The sequence below is a fragment of the Medicago truncatula genome, chromosome 8 (genome assembly GCF_003473485.1).
Source record: "Medicago truncatula cultivar Jemalong A17 chromosome 8, MtrunA17r5.0-ANR, whole genome shotgun sequence".
NCBI lineage: Eukaryota > Viridiplantae > Streptophyta > Magnoliopsida > Fabales > Fabaceae > Medicago > Medicago truncatula.
Genome location: NC_053049.1, coordinates 8732634 through 8752324, shown reverse-complemented (window position 1 = coordinate 8752324; position 19691 = coordinate 8732634). Strand labels below are relative to the sequence as shown.

General features: G+C 31.6%; 1 protein-coding gene across 3 annotated transcripts; it reads left to right on the top strand.

Annotated features, from left to right (window-relative positions):
• Positions 1 to 14872: 14872 nt before the first annotated feature.
• Positions 14873 to 18655, top strand: LOC25500592 (uncharacterized). Of its 3 annotated transcripts, none has more exons than XR_005643643.1 (3): positions 14873 to 15826; positions 16960 to 17022; positions 18069 to 18655. XR_005643643.1 is itself a non-coding variant. In XM_013589069.3 (2 exons), exon 1 carries the CDS (start codon positions 14903 to 14905, stop codon positions 15791 to 15793), a length of 891 nt encoding a protein of 296 aa, XP_013444523.1. In that variant the 5' UTR covers positions 14873 to 14902; the 3' UTR covers positions 15794 to 15826; positions 17030 to 17372. The 3 variants fall into 3 exon arrangements, 1 of the variants encoding a protein (XP_013444523.1); XR_005643642.1 differs by having other exon boundaries at positions 16941 to 17022; XM_013589069.3 differs by lacking the exons at positions 16960 to 17022; positions 18069 to 18655 and adding an exon at positions 17030 to 17372.
• Positions 18656 to 19691: the final 1036 nt, after the last annotated feature.

Genomic DNA, 19691 nt, shown 5'->3' with positions numbered 1-19691 from the left:
TATAAGGTTAAGTAGAATTTAAGGCTTTTCCACCATAATTGAGAAAAACAATAAATGATTAATGGGTAATATAGTTTTATTCAATTGTTCTTATTATACTCATCTGGATTTTAGCAAATCATTGTCGACTTCAGAGGTTATTGACACGATAAAGTATTTATTGAGTACACGATCAATATCCAACATATAATTTCTATTAAAGAAATTCTAAACATGTGCCCTAAGAATACAAGTTAGCATTTCCCTTGCTCTTATTATACCCATCTAGGTTTTAGCAAATCATTGTCGACCTCAAAGGTTATTGACAGATCAAGTATTTCCTGACAGTGGTTTTTGAAGAAATATTATATCGCTCTTAACTTATTTTATGAGTTGTTTGTAAACCAAGGAAGTGTTTGATTAGATGAAAGCGTTAAATGAATTTCACTTTTTTTGGTGGTGAGGTTAGTACCAATTGTATTAGGTCTCAAAATGTGGGTGTAGTACTCTATTCATATTGTTTTTCCATTATGATCTTGATCTAATAAAATAGTTTTCCATTAAAAACAAGTATCATTGTAAATGCAAAGTAGAGTAAGATGGTTGGAATACATAAAATTATTTGTGGGTAAAATTGGAGACACAATATCAATGTTCATTAAATTTAATAAAATTACATTAAAAGGGCGTCTAATATGCACCTACCTTACTATATTAGCTTTTGTGTCTTAAATTTATCTATGTTTGTTGGTTTGTTTGTTGATTGATTTTGCTCATTATTTCTCATTATTTGATTGTTTATCTCATCTCTTTTTGTTCGGTTTTTGGGTTTTAAATTTCCGCTCTTGGATTTCTTGTTGGTTGGTTGCTCTCCGGTGTGATTATTTAAAATGGCTATTACTCCTTTAGGAATTAAGATCCTCTCTATCCAAAATAGAGACGATCTTGACTCACTCTTTAGTTGTTTCTCTCTACTTTCTCACTTTGACATTGAGAGCTTTCCATCTTGTGTTTTGATGTTTTCCTCGATGTGGTACTTCAACATATTCACCGATTTGATTTGAAGTTTTGACATCATTGGTTGATTGTTCTGACATTTTTCAATAGATTGCTCAAAAGAGATATATTTAGGTTTGATTAATACATGGATGTTATAATTTCTCTTTTTAGATATATTAGTAACAATCTTAAAGTTTAATAAACTTTCTCTTGACATGGAGTGCTAGAATATTAGAAAATAATATTAGCAAAATAAAAAAAAAGAATATTAGAAAATATATTTAAAACAATGATATTTGGATACATTTTATTTCTTAAGATCCTTTCAACACTTCATTTATTTATTTCTTTATCCAATATTTTTTTTTTTTTGTAAAAATGAATAAAATATAAGGATATGGTTGTATTGTATGATTATGTTGTAAAGAATGTTGAGATATATAATCCAAAGGATATGAAGTACTTACTCCGTTTCAAAATATAAGTAAAATTCACTTTTTAGGTTCTTTCATATAATGATGTATATAGTTCATATTATGAACCACATACATCATTAAATGAATGAACCTAAAAAGTGAATTTTGCTTATATTTTGAAACGGATGGAGTATAGTTTGATCTGAAATGGGTGTTTGAATTAATGAAAGGTATCCCTACCCTAGAAAAGTAGACAGTGTATAGTATAGGGTAATTAAGAGGATAGATGAATTAATTTACAAGATGATCATAAAGTAGATAGATTGTACCGTGAAGTTAGCAGAAGTTCTTTCCTTTTTACTTCCCATTGCGCTGGCGTGGCTTTCCATTAATTAATTAACTCAAAATTTGGATCATTGGACGCATGCAGTGTTACCAGTGATCAATCCAAATCATTGTAATCGTACTAATTCATCAATTGACCACCACACCATTTCATCATAATGGAATTGGAAGTGCATATTATTATAATTACATTTTAAAAAATAAATGAATGAATGGAACTTTGGTGCACTTCCCAACTTCAATAACTGGTTCTAATTAATGAAGTTTTCACTATTAGCTTTGTTTCCTAAAAAAAGGTAGAAACACAGAGTTTAAAATATTGTAAATGCTAACTGGTGGCCTCAAGGGCACATCTTAAGGAACTCATTATAGAAATATATGTATAAAAAGTTGTGCATTCATATTCTTAAAAGGTTAAAATATCATATTTTCAATATAAAGTTGCTCTTTTAGGTTTCTTAACATGTGCTCTTAGGACACAAGTTAACATCACTTTTAAAGTCATTCTAACTTGTGCTCTTAGAACACATATATTAAGGATTCAATAAATGGTAAATATTTATTACAAAACATTAATTTTCAATCTCTAGGAGAATAAATTGGCACAATGTTCTAGACAAAATTTCCATTTTTGGTTCTTTAACATGTGTTTTAAGGACATAAGTTAACATTTCCCTTAAAATATTAAGTGCGACACTCGTCATAAGATATTCATCCAAATCCTAGAATCGAACTCCCTATGCATAAGTTTAATATTGTTGAGTGTAAATAAATCTACTCGAAAAACATTTTGGGGCTATAATAAGAATTTTTATTCTCAAATAATATCAAAGGGTTTTGCCATCGTGGTGGAAATTCCATTTTTTCTAGAATTAAGCTCTTCCTTAGAGGAGGCAGAAATCATAAAATCTTATAAAAATTTGAGTTATATCCCAATTAGTTGAAAATAAATACGCCGTGAAAATAGTTTACGCTATCCACTTTATTATAAGAATGAGCTACACTCATAAAAATCTAGTATAGTACAAATTCCACGTTAAAAAAAGATAAGGCATGCTAAGAATATATTTGGTTATACGGTAAAAGAGAGTTAATTTTGACTGAATTGATTTTGGTCATAACCGAGTCGAATGTTTGAATATATTTGGATAGTTTGAATTTAAATTGTTTTTGGATGTGTAATAAGCAAAATCGATTTTACATAAATATATACAGTAAAAATAAATAATAACTAAAGTAAAGGTCTTGGAAAGATTTACAAATGTGGGACATACAAGTTGGCAAACACACTTGATAAACACACAGAAGATACTAATTTCAGTTTCAACTGAACTCAATTTCAGATAGTAGAATTGATATGTAAAAAGCCAAAATGACTTTATAGCTTTAGCAACTCATGTTTGGGTGCTAGAAAGATGTGTATATGTATTTAAACTCCAAACCAAACATATACTTGAAGTTTATGAAGGGTAGGTTTTTCACTCCATAAGATGGTTAAATGATCCGTGTGTATACCTAATATTTAAGGGTGTATCTAATAGACCTATTCAAAACGGTATAACGGTGGACTATTAAAACTTTTAATAAAAATAAATAAATTTTATATTAATAAAAAAATAGAGAACAAATATACATATTTTATTTTTGTCAACAAAAAAAAAACAAACTTTAGGGTTATATGCATATTTTAGTATAGTGAAGTCCACTTTTGGACAAAGTCCATGAAGCCGTCAATATTTAATAATAGCAAACTTTAGGGTTAAATTTTTAGGGGAGCTCCAAATTATATACATATATTTCTTTTGTCAATTGAGATGTCCAAATGTATACGTTGGTTTGATTCTAATACAGGCTACTAGCTAGTAGCTTTTAAAGCCCTAAAATTCAAGAAGATACAAAGTAGCAATTCCAAAAGTAAATGTTTGGCTACTACTAGCAGCTTTATATGATTTAAACAAATTTACCATGGAAGCAGTTGAACATTCAAAGTTCTATAATCTTACAATGTACGTATATGTATAATAATCAATTTATATAAATCAAAATAAGCTAACATACCAATGTTTAAGATATAGACAAAAACATCTTATTCTCATACCAAAAATTAAAACACACACATATTGATGCAGGACCAGAGAGAGAAGAAGAGAGTGAATTAAGAAGAAGATGGGAGTGTGAAGGATGGAAGTGAACCCGAAAAGTGACAGATCCTTTCTTTTCTTACATATAAGTTTATTTTTGCTGCTGTGCTGGGGTTTTCTATGTTTCCCAAGATATGATAAGTTAACAGATCAGATGCATGCAATGCACATTAAATTCAATTAAGAACCATGCAGCCAGCCACACAAAAAGGAGATATATAGGACCAGAGAGAGAGATATATCAGAGAAGGGGGGGAGAGGGGGGGCCTTAAACAGCTTGGTTTCTTGCTGGTGGTGGCCAACAAAAGAATTTTCAAGAACCTGAAAAAGTTACAATTCAACTCATCTTTACTGTTGAATAGTTAGATTTCATAACGTATATACTTTTGAATACCGGTGGATCCAAAACTAAGTTTTTGGTGTGCTAAAATAGTAGTTTCAGTCTTGCAAGTGTAGCTCAATTGGGTAGCTACAAGGGATATTATGGCTAGATCCACAAATAATGTATGTGAATCTAGCCACTAGGCTACATGACCAAAAAAATAAAATAGTAGTTTCAAAAAAATATGTTTAATCAACTTAAAAAATATCTACTATTTCACTGAAAATAATAGTTTTAGTAGTTTTATTTGGGCTAACTAGTTTTATTAGTACAAGTTCATTTGTAATCCTAACAATTGTTAATTGAAAAAAAAAATGAGATATCATCTTTCTTTAATATTTTGTTCTTATAAACATCTCATTCTTGTAAAATATTGTTTGGTGAAAATTTGATATGGCTATAGCCATACTAAGTCTTATGCTACATCCACCCATGGCTAACTGGAATGTACACGTTTTAATTCACACTGATTTTGATCATTCTATTTTTAAATTTGGGAATTTAGTCTCTTGTGGAATAGGTCTAAAGATTTTTCCCACAAATAAAATTTGTGGTTTATTTTTTATGATATGTCATATTCATTAATGATGTGACATATTGTTGATTTGGACTAGAAAAAAAAAAAGAATTTCCAAAGAATATATATGTTTACATTTGAAGAAATTTGATCAATAAAACTCAACCAAGTTGTAGAAGTGTTTTTTTAAAGGTTGTAAAAGTGTTTTCATATCACTTTTCTAGTTCAAATCAACAATGTCATGTCATTTAATGTACTTCCACATTATAAAGAATGGGCCAAACACACAATTAAACTTAAAAATAACGGAGATTGCAATACAAACCATGATCACATCAATTTTAGAATTTGAATATTTAGTATAATTTAGTTTCACAAAACTAGCTCGAGTGATAGATGTCTCTTAAGTCTTAACACATTACCACATGTTTAGGAGTTAGGTTTTCATATCTAGAGGGTTATCCAAGTGTAATGACAGACCTAAAAGGCTAAAATAAATTATCATACGATACGGTAAGATACGCCTCCCACTTATCACATTATTTATGTCATATCACGTTTATAGTGAAAGAGCACTAACATTTGAAAATCGTCAATCTGAAATTGTATGTGAACTTCTGTGTAATAATACTCCTAACATAACCATTATTGTGATTGGATGAGAAAAAAAACACAATATCGTATTTAATTTACAGTGTTTGACAATATTGTTGCCGTCAATTATTGGGTTGAGCTAATGATTGGCTTGAGATCTTGGAGTTTGCTCCCCCAGAGATCTCAGGTTCGATTCCCTCTGGTGCCAATTTCGATGGGCTAAGTCCATACAGAGCTTGCTCTGGCCTTAAACGGGGCTCCCGCAAGTGGGCGGTGGGATTGGTCCCCTCGGATTAGTCGATTCTTGGATCGGATACCGAGTTTTCAAAAAAAATTATCATTTTTGACATGTGAAACTTTGAACAATCAACTATATCTTGGGTTCAAATGTGAAGTTTCGTAGTTGATAGACAATACGTGAATTACATTGTAAATCTACCGTGAGTTTGGTGCTTCTACGATCTTGCATAAGAGTTTGTTTCTCCTTTTCTTTGAGGGGCATTTGTTTTTCCTTATCTAAACTTTTGTTTATAGATAAAATAAAACGGATGTAAAGTGTGGTTTTGTACATTTTGGGGCATGTATTCTATCATGTATTTAGGTTTCGACGTTAGTATTGTTGAAACATAGGAGCCTACATTGGAGTAGCGGTGAAGCTAGCCGAAATTTTATGAGAGGTTGGTTCAAATATATAAAAGAAATTGAATATACTTTTACGAATCTTATCTTGACAATTTTATGAGGAGAAACATATTTTGTCTGCCATCCCTCAAGGCAAATCCGTGTTCATCACAGGCTCTGCTGGGATTGGTAAAACCCTATTGCTTGAGGAAATAAATTATTGAAATTTTTTACCAATTTGTGGTTTTGTCATACAAAATGATCCAATTTGTTTGGACTCATTAGGTTTGGCCCATTACCTTGAGTGAGGTTGAACGTGTACACCTTTTATTATGAAGATGTGATCTTATCCACCGATGGGTCTTGTTCTAAGTCGAACCCTTTCGTCTATATAGAGACTGTAAGTGTCAAAATAAGAAGAAAAAAATTATCTATCAAGTAATATTTTTTTATTTTTCATATTTCTACTAATAATTTTCACAAATAAACTTATTTGAAGTAGCTAAATCTACATTATTAGAGTAACTACACGTAAAGAATACTCACTAACTTTTAAAACATCAAATAAATTAAAAACAAATGGGGTCGCCAAGGCCACCCTAATGTAACTCTACCCTCCATCCCTGATTAAGAGAAACAACACAAGTGACTTTGACCATCACATCTTTGTCGAAAATTTTATTAGACATATATGAGTGTTCTCACTTTTATGTTGATCAACATCTACTCTTTCATCCAATGTGAAACTTATAACTTACACTTGATACGTCAACAATCTATCCCTAATGTGAGACTTTGCGTCTTTGATCCAACCTTAGTAATCACTCCTTCTCCCCCAACAAATCAAATAGACTCTAATACCACTGTTGAGATTTTCGAGCGAGCATAGATTGCGGTAGATCAACACATCGAGTTAAGAACCGCACAAGTGAATTTAGACATCACATCACATCTTCATACATTTAAGACATTAGATGTATTAGTCTTCTTCTTTATATCTTACTCATTATCTATTATCTCATGCAATGTAAGACTCTTAACTCACAGTCATGCAACCACAAATATATTATTTTTATATGACGTCTAACTCATCATCGAAAATGACCTATAAGATGAGAGTTATTACTATTTATTTTCATCATGAGATGTGAGTTTTTCACATAAAACACTGTTATGTTTGAGTAACCACACTTGCACATAAGATATCAACAATTTTGATTGGTCCCATAAATTTTTATATCTAATCTATTTTCAATAAAATATGTATATTTCTTCAATTGAGAAAAAATATACACAAATTTAGCAATATAATAGCATGATAAGACAGATTCTAAAACGTTGATAGCACATGTGTAGATACATACCTGCTGCTGGCCTGGCTGCAGCTTCTTTCTCGAAACCTAAAAGGTAGAAGGTGGTTTGGCTAGTTAGCTAATTGATAGCATCCACGCATCGCATGGCATGTTGTTTCATTTTGTCCTTTTTCGTTTTATTGCAACAAATTTGAAAGGAACAAGAGAATGTAATGTGTACGAAGCTTCTTTAGTGGCATCTATGTTGTTACTTTGGGATGTGGTGTGGTCTCATGTATTTCTCGATTAAAGTGCATTTATATATGTAGTAATTATGGGTTATGTGTCGCTGTGGTTTTGGACTCAAATGACTATTTTTTGTACTATAGAAAACAGATCCATGTGGAAATTCAATCTCTCGTAAATGGTAGTGATTGGAGTTAGGTAATGCATGGATATATCTCTACAGTAATAATTTATTGCACTTGCCACATTTGCAATACATAATTATTTATCAGTATTGGATGTTTTAATTTTTTCATGATAGACAAATGTTATTGTAAAATTCATTCCATTTTGGGAGGTGATCACAAAATTGATTTTAGAGGTGTAGAGATGATTTTGATATATCAAGATGTTATCGAATAGAATTATATGTCTCTTGTTATTCAACTTGAAACTTTAGTTTAAATTTTTGTTTCGCCACCATATAAAATACATCACGACCTGTAACATATTTTCATCCGAGGTGAGAAAACATAAATAAAAAGTAAATTGTATGTTTATATATATGACCTAGAGTTGAATCTTTCCATTTTTAATAAATATTTTATAAAAAATATTATGCATATGTTGTTATTATAAAATTAATTTTTTACTATAAACTAGTTACAAACCCGTGCTTTGCACGGGTTGAATAACGTATTTTTTTTAAATTTAGTTTTGAAGGAGAAATCTTATAAATTACAGAAAATTGTTGTCATTTATAAATGTGAAAATCAAAGCTGCGTAAACCAAAAATTTGCAACACAGAGTCTAAAGCACTACATAAAAAATAACATAATAACTATTGCAATCTCTTATTCCTTAAAGTTAACCCGAAAGCAAAATTTTTCCCTAGATTTAACCTAACTTATTTGCTTAATTTTACTGTATTAACCCTATTTAATTTAATCAAAATATTAACGTTAATTGTTAGGGAAATCAAAATAACAAATCGCTCCTAATTTTTCTCCTTAATTTTACTAAACAAATTATATTAACCCTAGATTTAATTTATGCAAAATGTCAGCTCATTTATAAACGTTAACCCGTGACGCAATATTAACCCTAGATTTATCCTAATTTTTTCGTGTGACTTTACTAAATTAACCCTAGATTTAATTTCTGCAAAATGTCATCTTTTATCTCTTATTTTTAAATGTTAACCCGTGACGCAATATTAACCCTAGATTTAACTTAATTTTTTGTGTGACTTTACTATATTAACCCTAGATTTAATTTATGCAAAATGTCATCTCTTATTTCTAAATGTTAACCCGTGATGCAATATTAACCCTAGATTTAACCTATTTTTTCGGGTGACTTTACTATATTAATCCTAGATTTATTTTATGCAAAATGTCATCTCTAATTTTAACCTAATTTTTCCCTCCACACTTTTGCATTTAATGTTTATCTAAAGTAAAATAAAAGTATGTACCTAATTATATGTTGTTTTTTTGGAAAGGAATAACCGTTAACCCGTCTCACTATACTTAATTTAATCTCTTACTTATAAATGTTAACCCGTCTTGCCATACTTAACCTATTTTATTTCTTAAAGTTAACCCGAACACAAAATTTTGCCCTAGATTTAACCTTATTTCTTTGCTTAATTTTACTGTATTAACCCTATTTAATTAACCCTGTTTAATTTAATCAAAATGTTAACGTTAATTGTTAGGGAAATCAAAATAAACAAATCGTTCCTAATTTCTCTCTTTAATTTTATTAAACATATTATATTAACCCTAAATTTAATTTATGCAAAATGGCATATCTTATTTCTAAATGTTAACATGTGATGCAATATTAACCCTAGATTTAACCTAATTTTTTCGTGTGACTTTACTATATTAACCCTTGATTTAATTTATGCAAAATGTCATCTCTTATTTCTAAATTTTAACCCCTGACGCAATATTAACCCTAGATTTAACCTAATTTTATCGTGTGACTTTACTATATTAACCCTAGATTTAATTTATGCAAAATGTCATCTCTTATTTCTAACTGTTAACCCGTGATGCAATATGAACCCTAGATTTAACCTATTTTTCCCGTGACTTTACTATATTAACCCTAGATTTAATTTATGCAAAAAGTCATCTCTAACTTTAACCTAATTTTTCCATCCACACTTTTGCATTTAATGTTTATCTAAAGTAAAATAAAAGTATGTTCCCAATTATATGCTGTTTTTTTGGAAAGGAATAACCGATAACCCGCCTCCCTATGCTTAACTTAATCTCTTATTTATAAATGTTAACCCGTCTTGCTATACTTAGCCTATTTTTTTGCTTAAAGTTAACCCGAACGCAAAATTTTGCCCTAGATTTAACCTAACTTTTTTGCTTAATCTTACTGTATTAACCATATTTAATTAACACTGTTTAATTTAATCAAAATGTTAACGTTAATTGTTAGGGAAATCAAAATAAACAAATCGCTCCTAATTTTTCTCTTTAATTTTACTAAACAAATTATATTAACTCTAGATTTAATTTATGCAAAATGACATCTCTTATTTCTAGATGTTAACCTATGACGCAATATTAACCCTAGATTTAACCTAATTTTTTCGTGTGACTTTACGATACTAACCCTAGATTGAATTTAAGCAAAATGTCATCTCTTATTTCTAAATGTTAACCCGTGACGCAATATTAACCCTAGATTTAACCTATTTTTTCGCGTGACTTTACTATAGTAACTCTAGATTTAATTTATGCAAAATGTCAGCTCCAATTTTAACCTAATTTTTTCCTCCACACTTTTACATTTAATGTTTATCTAAGGTAAAATAATAACCTTAGATAATCACTGCATAAAAAAAATTCTTCGAAAGAATGTAGAAGCAACTGAATTTGGAAGAAAAAATTGAAAAATAGTTAAAAATATAAAAATTGAAAAATAATTAAAAGTTAATTAGAAAATAATTAAAAAAATTGATTAGGGGCAAAAATGGAAATTCATAGGCCATGGTTCAAAAAAAAAAACTTAACCAATAAGTAGATTACCAAATTGCCCCTTATAGGGGCAAAATGGTAAATTCATGGGACATTAACTTTCCTATATAGTATAGTAGATGATAAGAATCAATAAACTATTTTCGAGAGGTTCATATCCAATATCAAAATTTATGTAGAAACTAACATTTGATAAGCAGCCCCCACTTACAGGGATGGATCCATGATTTTTAAACAGTGTAGGCAAACATTTCATTCTTAAAAACATAAATATACATTATAATTTTTATGAGAGGAATATATATTATAATTGTTCTTTACGATTTTTCAAATTTTAAAAATATTGAATGATTTTCTCACTTTTAATTCATCTCTCGTACGATTTCGCATAAAATTCTTGATGAGGGTCATAATAGAGAAAAATATTTTAATTAACGGTTACACTTGCGACATTTAATATCAAAAGCAACTCTAAAAACAAACATACCAATTAAAAAATAAACACTTCCAAAATAATAATCAAAACTCAAACAATAATCCTAAATAATAACTACCCCTCAATAACCAAAAAGAAAGAAATAACGACCCCTCTTGCTTCTCTCTTTGTGGTGCCTTTTGTGTATATATAATATATACTCTTATATTGTTGGTAAGTTCTAGTCATGAAACTACACATGCACACAAAAGTTAATACAAAATAATCATATATTACCATACCAGTACAATAGATGAGTAGTAATTTTTTTTTATTTTTTATTTTTTGCAAATGTAGTGAGGGTCCAGGCCACAAGGAGCTATATGTGTACCCGTTCCTGCCCATTTGGATTGGTTTGGTGGTATTGGTTAAGACTTGGGAATACGCTTCTTCTCAAGGTCTAAGATTCGATTAAACCCTGATGTCAATATAGGTGGGTTAATCTAGTTTCTAAAAAAAAAAACAACATTTGATAAGCACATAAAAATTCGTCTACATTAAATCTCACATTCAAGAATGCACTAATATCATTTGTCAAAAAATTAAAACAGAATGCACTAATACTTGTTTTTAAGCGGAAGAAGGTACTAATGTTGGAGAGCAACATTAGAATATAATATAACAGTTTTGGGAGAGAAAATGCGCATAGTAAGTGGGAGAGAAAAAACTTTGGGCACCCTCCAAATGATTTCCGATCCAATTTTAGTTCAGATTTTGTTATATCCATTTCTTAGGATCAGCACCGAAAAGTATAGATTTGTTTCCCTTTATCACATATAGCTGGGGTTTCTTAGTTTGCTACTTAATTCTGTAGTGAAAAGCACAATCGTGTGACAGGATGTGAAAACTCAAAAAAATATTTGTTAGGTAGAGAATGATTTGAGTTGAAAACACATTGTAAACACCTTTGAATCATTATGAATCATTAGAGAATAGGGAGAGAATTCACCATTTCTCTATTGAATGCTAAAATGAAAAATTAGGGGTGGAAAAAAAAAACCATGAACTGAACCATTGAACCAAACTGAAATCAATTGAATCATTACGGTGGCTCGCAAACCGACCAATTAATTTAATGACGTTATCTTTTTAATAACAATGATTTCGGTCTATGAAAAGGGAAGATGGAAGCGATCTTGATTCAACATAAATATGAAGATGCTTTAAAGAGTGGGGCCAGGATGTCAATCACGCTAACTCAATTGGAAAAAGACTAAGATGATAAATAATACAAGAATTATCATTATTGTGTGCGTTGAGTATAATGTTTTGAGGGAAGTCACAAAGGAGAAGATTGCTATAGTTAAAGATATGAGTTGAATTCGTCTTAAGATGTATGACAATCGTGAATTCCTTTTATAAGATGTGAAGTTTCATGATAAACTTAATCAAAATTTAACATCCATAAGTATATTTGACGAGTTAGGCTATTGCACTTCGATACTAAAGATACCAAATATGTGGTTTGAGCATATCAGATGGTTCTATTATTATTACTCATGCATCATTGGCTAGTTCAGACTCACATGTTAGAACCAAATTATGGAATTCAATATCAAGGTATGTTAGTGAGATGATTTAGTTGAACTAGGTAAAAAAAGGTTTACTAAGTAGTGATAAATTAGATAAACTAGAATTTTGTGATAATTGCAGACTAGACAAACAACATATAGTTAAGTTTGGGTGTGCCATAAATAATTCTAGGAAACCTTTAAGTATGTTAACTCAAGGTGTTGGTTCCTATTTTCTCATTGTGATTGATAATTTATCAAGAAGAGTATGTGTTCAAATTAGAACAATAAAAATGACATGTTTGACAATTTCAAGGAATGGGATACCCGTCTATGAAATCAAATAGGAACTAAACTTTTTGTTTTAAGAACTGACAATAGCTTGGAGTTTGGTTTCAGAGCAGTTTAACAAGTTTATTATGCGGCATAAGGATCTGGCAAAAACATTAAAACAAAATGGCCAAGGTGTACACATCAATAAGACGTTAGATATATGACTTACAAAATTAGGTTGCCCTAGAGTTCTTATGGAGAAGTTGTAAGTAATACAATTTACTTGATGAAAATATGTTGGTCAATGGAATAAACTTTAAGACACCTGTGAAGGTATGGAGTGGGAGACCAGCTGACCACTCAAATATAAAGGTTTTTGGAGCTTTGAAGTTTCTGCATATCAAGCAAGATGAAATTGTGGCACCAAAGTGTTATCTCAATATGATCACTTGAAAAGAGTGGTGGAGAGTTTTAGGATGCGAGACTTAACATCTCACACTTGAAACCAAAAAGTTTCTTATACCAAAAATTCTATCAAATCACTTATATTTCTCTTCTCGCACTCTATCTTACATATTTCTATTTTATTGAATGATTTTTAGTAAGCCATTTTGTTTTGTTTTGTTTTGTCTTAACCTTCTAGTTTACCGGGAACAGACACTTGTAATCCACAATTAAATCAAAAGGTAAAAAAAAATTGATAAAAAAAATTGTTCCATCAAAATTTGAGTTTAGGTTCTTCCGACCGATTTGTCCATAATTAACATACTTTAATTAGTCGAGTGCAACCTCTTGATTTACACCATATTTAAATAACGTAACATCTCAAATGATAGGTTTAACGCAAAATCCCCTAAAAAAAAGGTTTGACGCAAGATTTTGGAACCCAAGCAATTGATAAAATATGGCTCCTCAATGCTCCTCTCAGCAAAAAAATGTATCACTTCAATGAAATCTTTTCCCTGCGTATCTTTTCACTCCTCAATGGATTAGTGTAGATGGGTTTGTAAAACAATCACCATCCAGACTTGTAAATCCATATTTTCCTAACTAGGTCTTAGATTCGTAACTATGCTACATAACATAATGTTTGCATGTTTAGTTTCTTTGTGTATAACTCCTTATGGTGCTTAACTTTTTAGTAGATTTTTTAACACGCTCAACGTTAACATGTAATCTTTGCAATTTGGCATAACATGATTAGCTCCTCCTAGAAACTAATCAATTGTATTGCTATAGATTTAAAAATAAACATATTAGGCCATTACTTATCTTACCCTATGAGTTTCTCGCCCTCCTTATTTGGAGTCTAAAATCCAAAATGTTTCCATGTGTTTTCGAGGTTTTTATGGGGTATTAATGCCGTTTGGATTGCATAGGGCGCACGAAAAACTCATAAGGGTGAAAAAAGAAGCTGTCAAAATATTATGCTAAGAATCATGGCCCAAGGTGTCTAGGGCCTACAGACGGTTAGTGGGTTGTAGCCTTGTAAGTCTACATATTGGTTGGATTGGGCAACGCTAGGTCATTTGGAAATTCTTTTTTCACCACGACATATCTCTCTTGCCCTAAAAAAACTGAAAATACCCCTATATTACACATCCAGATTTCCAAATTTGGACGCTTACTTTTCCTGTATTGTTTTTGTGCTGAGTTCACTGGTTGGTTTTAATGAAGGCTTGGATTCCCGTAGATAACAATTGTTGTGAAGAAGAGTGATGTCATAAAATGAGAGGATGGGAGATGTTAATGATTACGGGGGAGTATGGTTGGGACAAGAATTTAATAAAGAACATGTTTAGTATAGGTGGATCACTATAGATAGAGATTTGCTAGTATTGATTAACTATCTTAGTCAATATTAACAAATCTCTAACTATATATAACAACCTCCAATAAGTTGAAAGTGTTGATGTGCATTTCCAACTTGAGAAGAATGATACAATCTTAAAAAATATTGTGTAATTAACTAATAAAAATTACAAGACGTAATCAGAACGACTAATGATTAATCAAATAATGTTGACGAAGAAAGTGGTAGTAACCGAAATACATAATTCATAGAAGTCTCAAACCTATTTATGGGTCGTTGGAAAATCATTTGGTGTCTCCACGACACTAACTCCAATGGAATCAAGAACCCCAATCATGATCAACAAATACCAAATTTGGCTAACAAAACTTAACTACCATACGGTAGTAGCAAAAAAGAATGAAAAATGCTTTTACCATTACTCATCATCACTCACCTCCGCAACCAGTATCGCATTTCATTTCATTTCTCAGAATTCAAGCATGCTTCGTCTGACAAAGCTAAAACCACCGTCATCTTCACCGCACCAACTCCTCCAACGCTGCTCCGTCAGCCGCACCGCCAAAGGAAAAGGAAAAGCCGGTCAAATCCTAAAACGTTCCAAAATCACAGTAAAAAAATCCGGACCCGAACCCACACCTGGAGCCCCAACTGGTTCCCGCGAGAAACAAGAACGCGAACGCCTCTACGATCAATGCCTCAACGCACCAACACCACTTCGTTTTCTCAAACCCAAACAACGTGCACGCGAAGCTGAACGAGAAAAATTAGGGTTAATTAGCAAAGATCGTCAAATTGAACTTGATATGATGAAGAAGAAAAACGCCAAATTTAGGGTTTTTGAGAAACCAACGATAATGGGAACCCCTGGGTTGGATTATATAACATTAGGGTTAGTGGATGCTGAGAAATTGCCAAAGTATGAATTGACGAAGGAAGATGGGATGAAATTGGCCAAGGAGTATAGTAGGGTTTTGATGAGGAAGCATAGGGCGAGACAAGCGGCAGAGACAAATCTTTTGAGGATGAAAAAGAAGGCTATTGAAGCTTTGCCTGGGGGTTTGAAGGAAACTGCTTTGGTGCCGGATTTGACGCCGTTTCCGATGAATATGTTTATGGCAACGCTTACGCCGCCTATTGATGGGTATATTGAGGAGATTAAGGAGGCTGCTGATAGGATCAGTGGGAAGGAGAAGATTAGGTAGATTGGTAGTGTTGATTTTCAGGGTCCGTCACAGGTTAGTGTTGATTTTGTTTGTATTGAATCGAAATTGAAAAGTGATTTGATTTCATTGTTTGTATTGAATCTTGGAAATAACATGGAGTGAAACTGTTTAATCGATGAAATTTCATTGGATATGTTTGTTTATATCAAATAGCGACCATAGTAGTAGTGGCATTATAGTGTAGCAGAATTTTAAAATTTGTCAGTTGATAACTAGGCCTGATCATGGTCCGAACGAAACTGTTAAAACAGTTTGGTAAGCCGTTCACAATTTCACCGGAGTTGAACTGAACTGATTTTATGGTTCGGTGCATCATAAACAGATTTTCGAACTGAACGAGTGATGTTTGAAAACCAAATTGTTTCTGAACTATTCATCCCTCACTATTATTCACCACCAATACAAGAACAGAGATTCAAATATCCTGCAACTTAGACAGTGGGAGAAAAATTGCTTAACATTCTGGGTAAGATTACCGTCATACAGGGCTTTGTTCTTGTTTTGCTCACAACAGTGGAAGAAAATCACATCTATAATAAGCAAATCACAGATTTACCAAAAAAAAAAACAATGCGCTTGCTATCACTTCCTTCAACTGGAAAAAAAAAAAAAAAGATTATCAGGTATTATTTTTTTTGGTAGTGTAGATTAGCAGGTAATATTAAATATATAGTATCATATTTCACTTTCAATTTTGATTGAAGAATTTAAATATTTAATTTTGATTGGGTTTATGTTGTAATAAACAAGTTTGTAGAATTGAATTCTTTCAGGTCATTTCAATGTCCAGATTACTGTTCCAATCACGAATTTTTGATGAAGGGAGATTTTTTTTTTATGGAGGTTATTGCATATTAAGGAATATCGTTCAAAAGATTCATAAAATTAAAACTAAACTAGTGAAATTAAGTTGGTTTTAACAGTTCGGTTCACACAGTATTGGTTTGGTTTTTATGAGTTTAGTTCAGGTTCATGAACTGTGTTTGAATTAATAGTTCAGTTCTTGAACCAACATTAACAGTTCGGTTTTTATCAGTTCGGTTCAGTTCTACAGTTTGGTTTGATTTTTCAGTTTTTTTGAACACCCCTACTTTTTATAGTATTTTACTTTGTGTCTTGAATGTAGTCAAATTGATTCTGGTCAGGACTAGCCTTTGTGGAGTTCTGAAGGTACTCCTTCATTTTCTTACAAGTTACTTCTTTGTGTTCATACAGCAATGGAGTTTTGCGTAACACCTATGTACTGCTACGCAACGGCATTCAGATATTAGTACGCCAGGCTGCTCTTGCGTTAGCTATTGACTTCTGGATATTTCTGCAAACTAGTCAGTGGGAACTCATTCATCAACAAAAACATGACTTCACTGAATTTTTTGCTGTAATTTTCCTAGAAGCTTTAGAAGTTTACATTATGATTATAGTGGAAGAGTGATTCAAAATTTTAATTTGAAGTAGTTTTGGGCTTTTAGCTTCCGATAATATATAAAACTTAGTGGGCATTCATATGCATTGTAAATAACATACTGAAGTTTCAGTTTCATAGTGACTTCTTTTTAAAGTCTTCTTTTCTTCTGATCCCTAAAAGAAATAGCATAAGTTGACTATATCTTCTTCAGTCCATTATTGATGAAATTGCCCAAGTGCATTTGGAATAAGAAAGTCCTTTGCTGCCGTAGTTGCAGCATCTTTGTGTTGCACTTTCTTTTTATCCATAGCAGCCGTTTGCATTTTCTCCATTCAGTTCTGTCCTGGCTAGTTTGCCATCTTCCGTAACAGATCTCATATCCACCGACTACACAATCAGAACGTTCTCCTCGAGATCGGTTAGAACCCAAAAAATGTATTTGTCTAAAAAGATCGTTAGTTTATGACAATTGACATTAGTGATATAGACTTACAGCAGAGTAATTGCTAACAGGATAAGGTATTATCTGTTTTGGCATGTAGATACTGTTATGAAACCTTACTAGGACATGATTTTCTCGGGAAGGAAATCTAAAAGATAAATTCATGCCATATTGTACAAGGTAGCTTAAAGCATTTCAATGATGGTTTGGACTGCATTTCCCCCTAAAATTTCTCATTTAAAAAAGAATGATATACCACTAAATTGATGAAATTTGAAAGAGAAATGTTAACTTGTGCCCTCGAGGCATAAGTTAAGAAACTAAATGTAGAATGTTTTTCTTAAAACTTGTACATTCAATGTCTCAAAAGTTGCAAAAGTTAACAAGATCCAATTTGAAAATACAGCCTAAGGATGAGCAATCATAGTACATTGATAAATTATTGATGAATACCTGTCCTTAGTCCTTAAACGGTCAAAGATTTCTCATATTTCTTATGGTTTAGTGTTGGGTGCAACGGTTGTATTGGCAGAAGGATCGTCCTCTGTATCCTCCTCTTCTGAATCACTCTCATCATAGCAAAACTCAATTACAGCCGTGAGCCTTACCAATCATCATGCAGAGCAGTTGTAACTAATAATTATTTTTTGATTGGATTATAAGCTGATTTCTTAGGCCATACAAGGCTTGTCTAGATTTACTTATTTTTGAGCTTATGAAAAATAACTTAATGTAAATAAATAAGCTTTTATGTTAATTCATAAGTTCTCACAAACAAAATTTGTATCTTCTTAAGCTGTTTTTTCATAAATTACTTTGACACACCTACGAATAATACACAAAAGCTTATTTCTTTGCATAAATTAAAAAATAAGTCAATCCAAACAGGCTCGTAGTGTGTTTTGAAAGCGAGTGCAGCTGGATTTGTAGGGTTAATAAGGGATCATAATGGCAACTTCATTAAGGGTTATTATTATAGAATTGGTTACTCTAACATTCTTTATGCCGAGATCATGGCTTTGTTTCACGACATTCATCTTTGTTGGGAAGCATGGTCCACAGACATTATTTGTTATTCATATTCCCTTCAAACCTTTCTCTTGGTCAAGGATTGGACTGTACGACTTCTGCATACTTTTCGAGAAATAAATATGAGGGCAGACGTTTTCGCTAAACTTGGTGCTAAAGCTTCTTGTTAACTTGGTGATTCTCAACAATCCTTCGATTAAGCTTCAGTTAGTTCTTCTTGTGGATGTCATGGGAGTTTCATACTCTCATGCTTGATCTTTGTTTTCAGTTTTCTTTTCTTCTTCTTTTCTTGTAATTAAAAAATCTTAAAACTAGGAAGGAAAGCAAACTAACGAAAGACTAACCAATCATCATTTCACGATACTCTAGTTTATCTTTCACGTTTTCAATATCAACATATATATTGGTTTAACGATCATGCTAATAAGTGGGAATGTTGCTTAATGAAGTTATAAAAGAAAATTTTGTTTATTATTAGTCATAAATACACAATTATCTAAGGAAAAGTTACATTTTTTTTTAGTTCTTAAATTTATAAAAGGAAATTTTGTCTTCAAAATATAACTCAATCATTATTAATAGTCATATATACACAATTATCTAAGGAAAAGTTACAATTTTTTTACTTCTTAAACAATGTCTTAGACCACTATATAATAATGATGCTACCTAAACATAATTTTCTGGTTTTGGCATAATCAAACTGTTGAAAATATCTATTCGATCTCAACAACGTAACTTCCATCTCAATCCTCGGGAATATGCGTTCCTGACAATATCTGGAAAACATGCTCCTTACGCAGTCATCGTCTGTCAGCATTATCTTTCGGTTTGCAAATAACCGGGACTTGCATACTGAAGGTCCTCCACCTTCCTTGTGTCTCCGGGATTGAGTCCTTGATTTATTTCGTTTAGTTGATTCTTCAGATCCTTTAGCGTGACATCGATCCGGACCTTGAACAAGGATTTCCAACGTTGAAGCGTACTTGAGCTTTGAACAA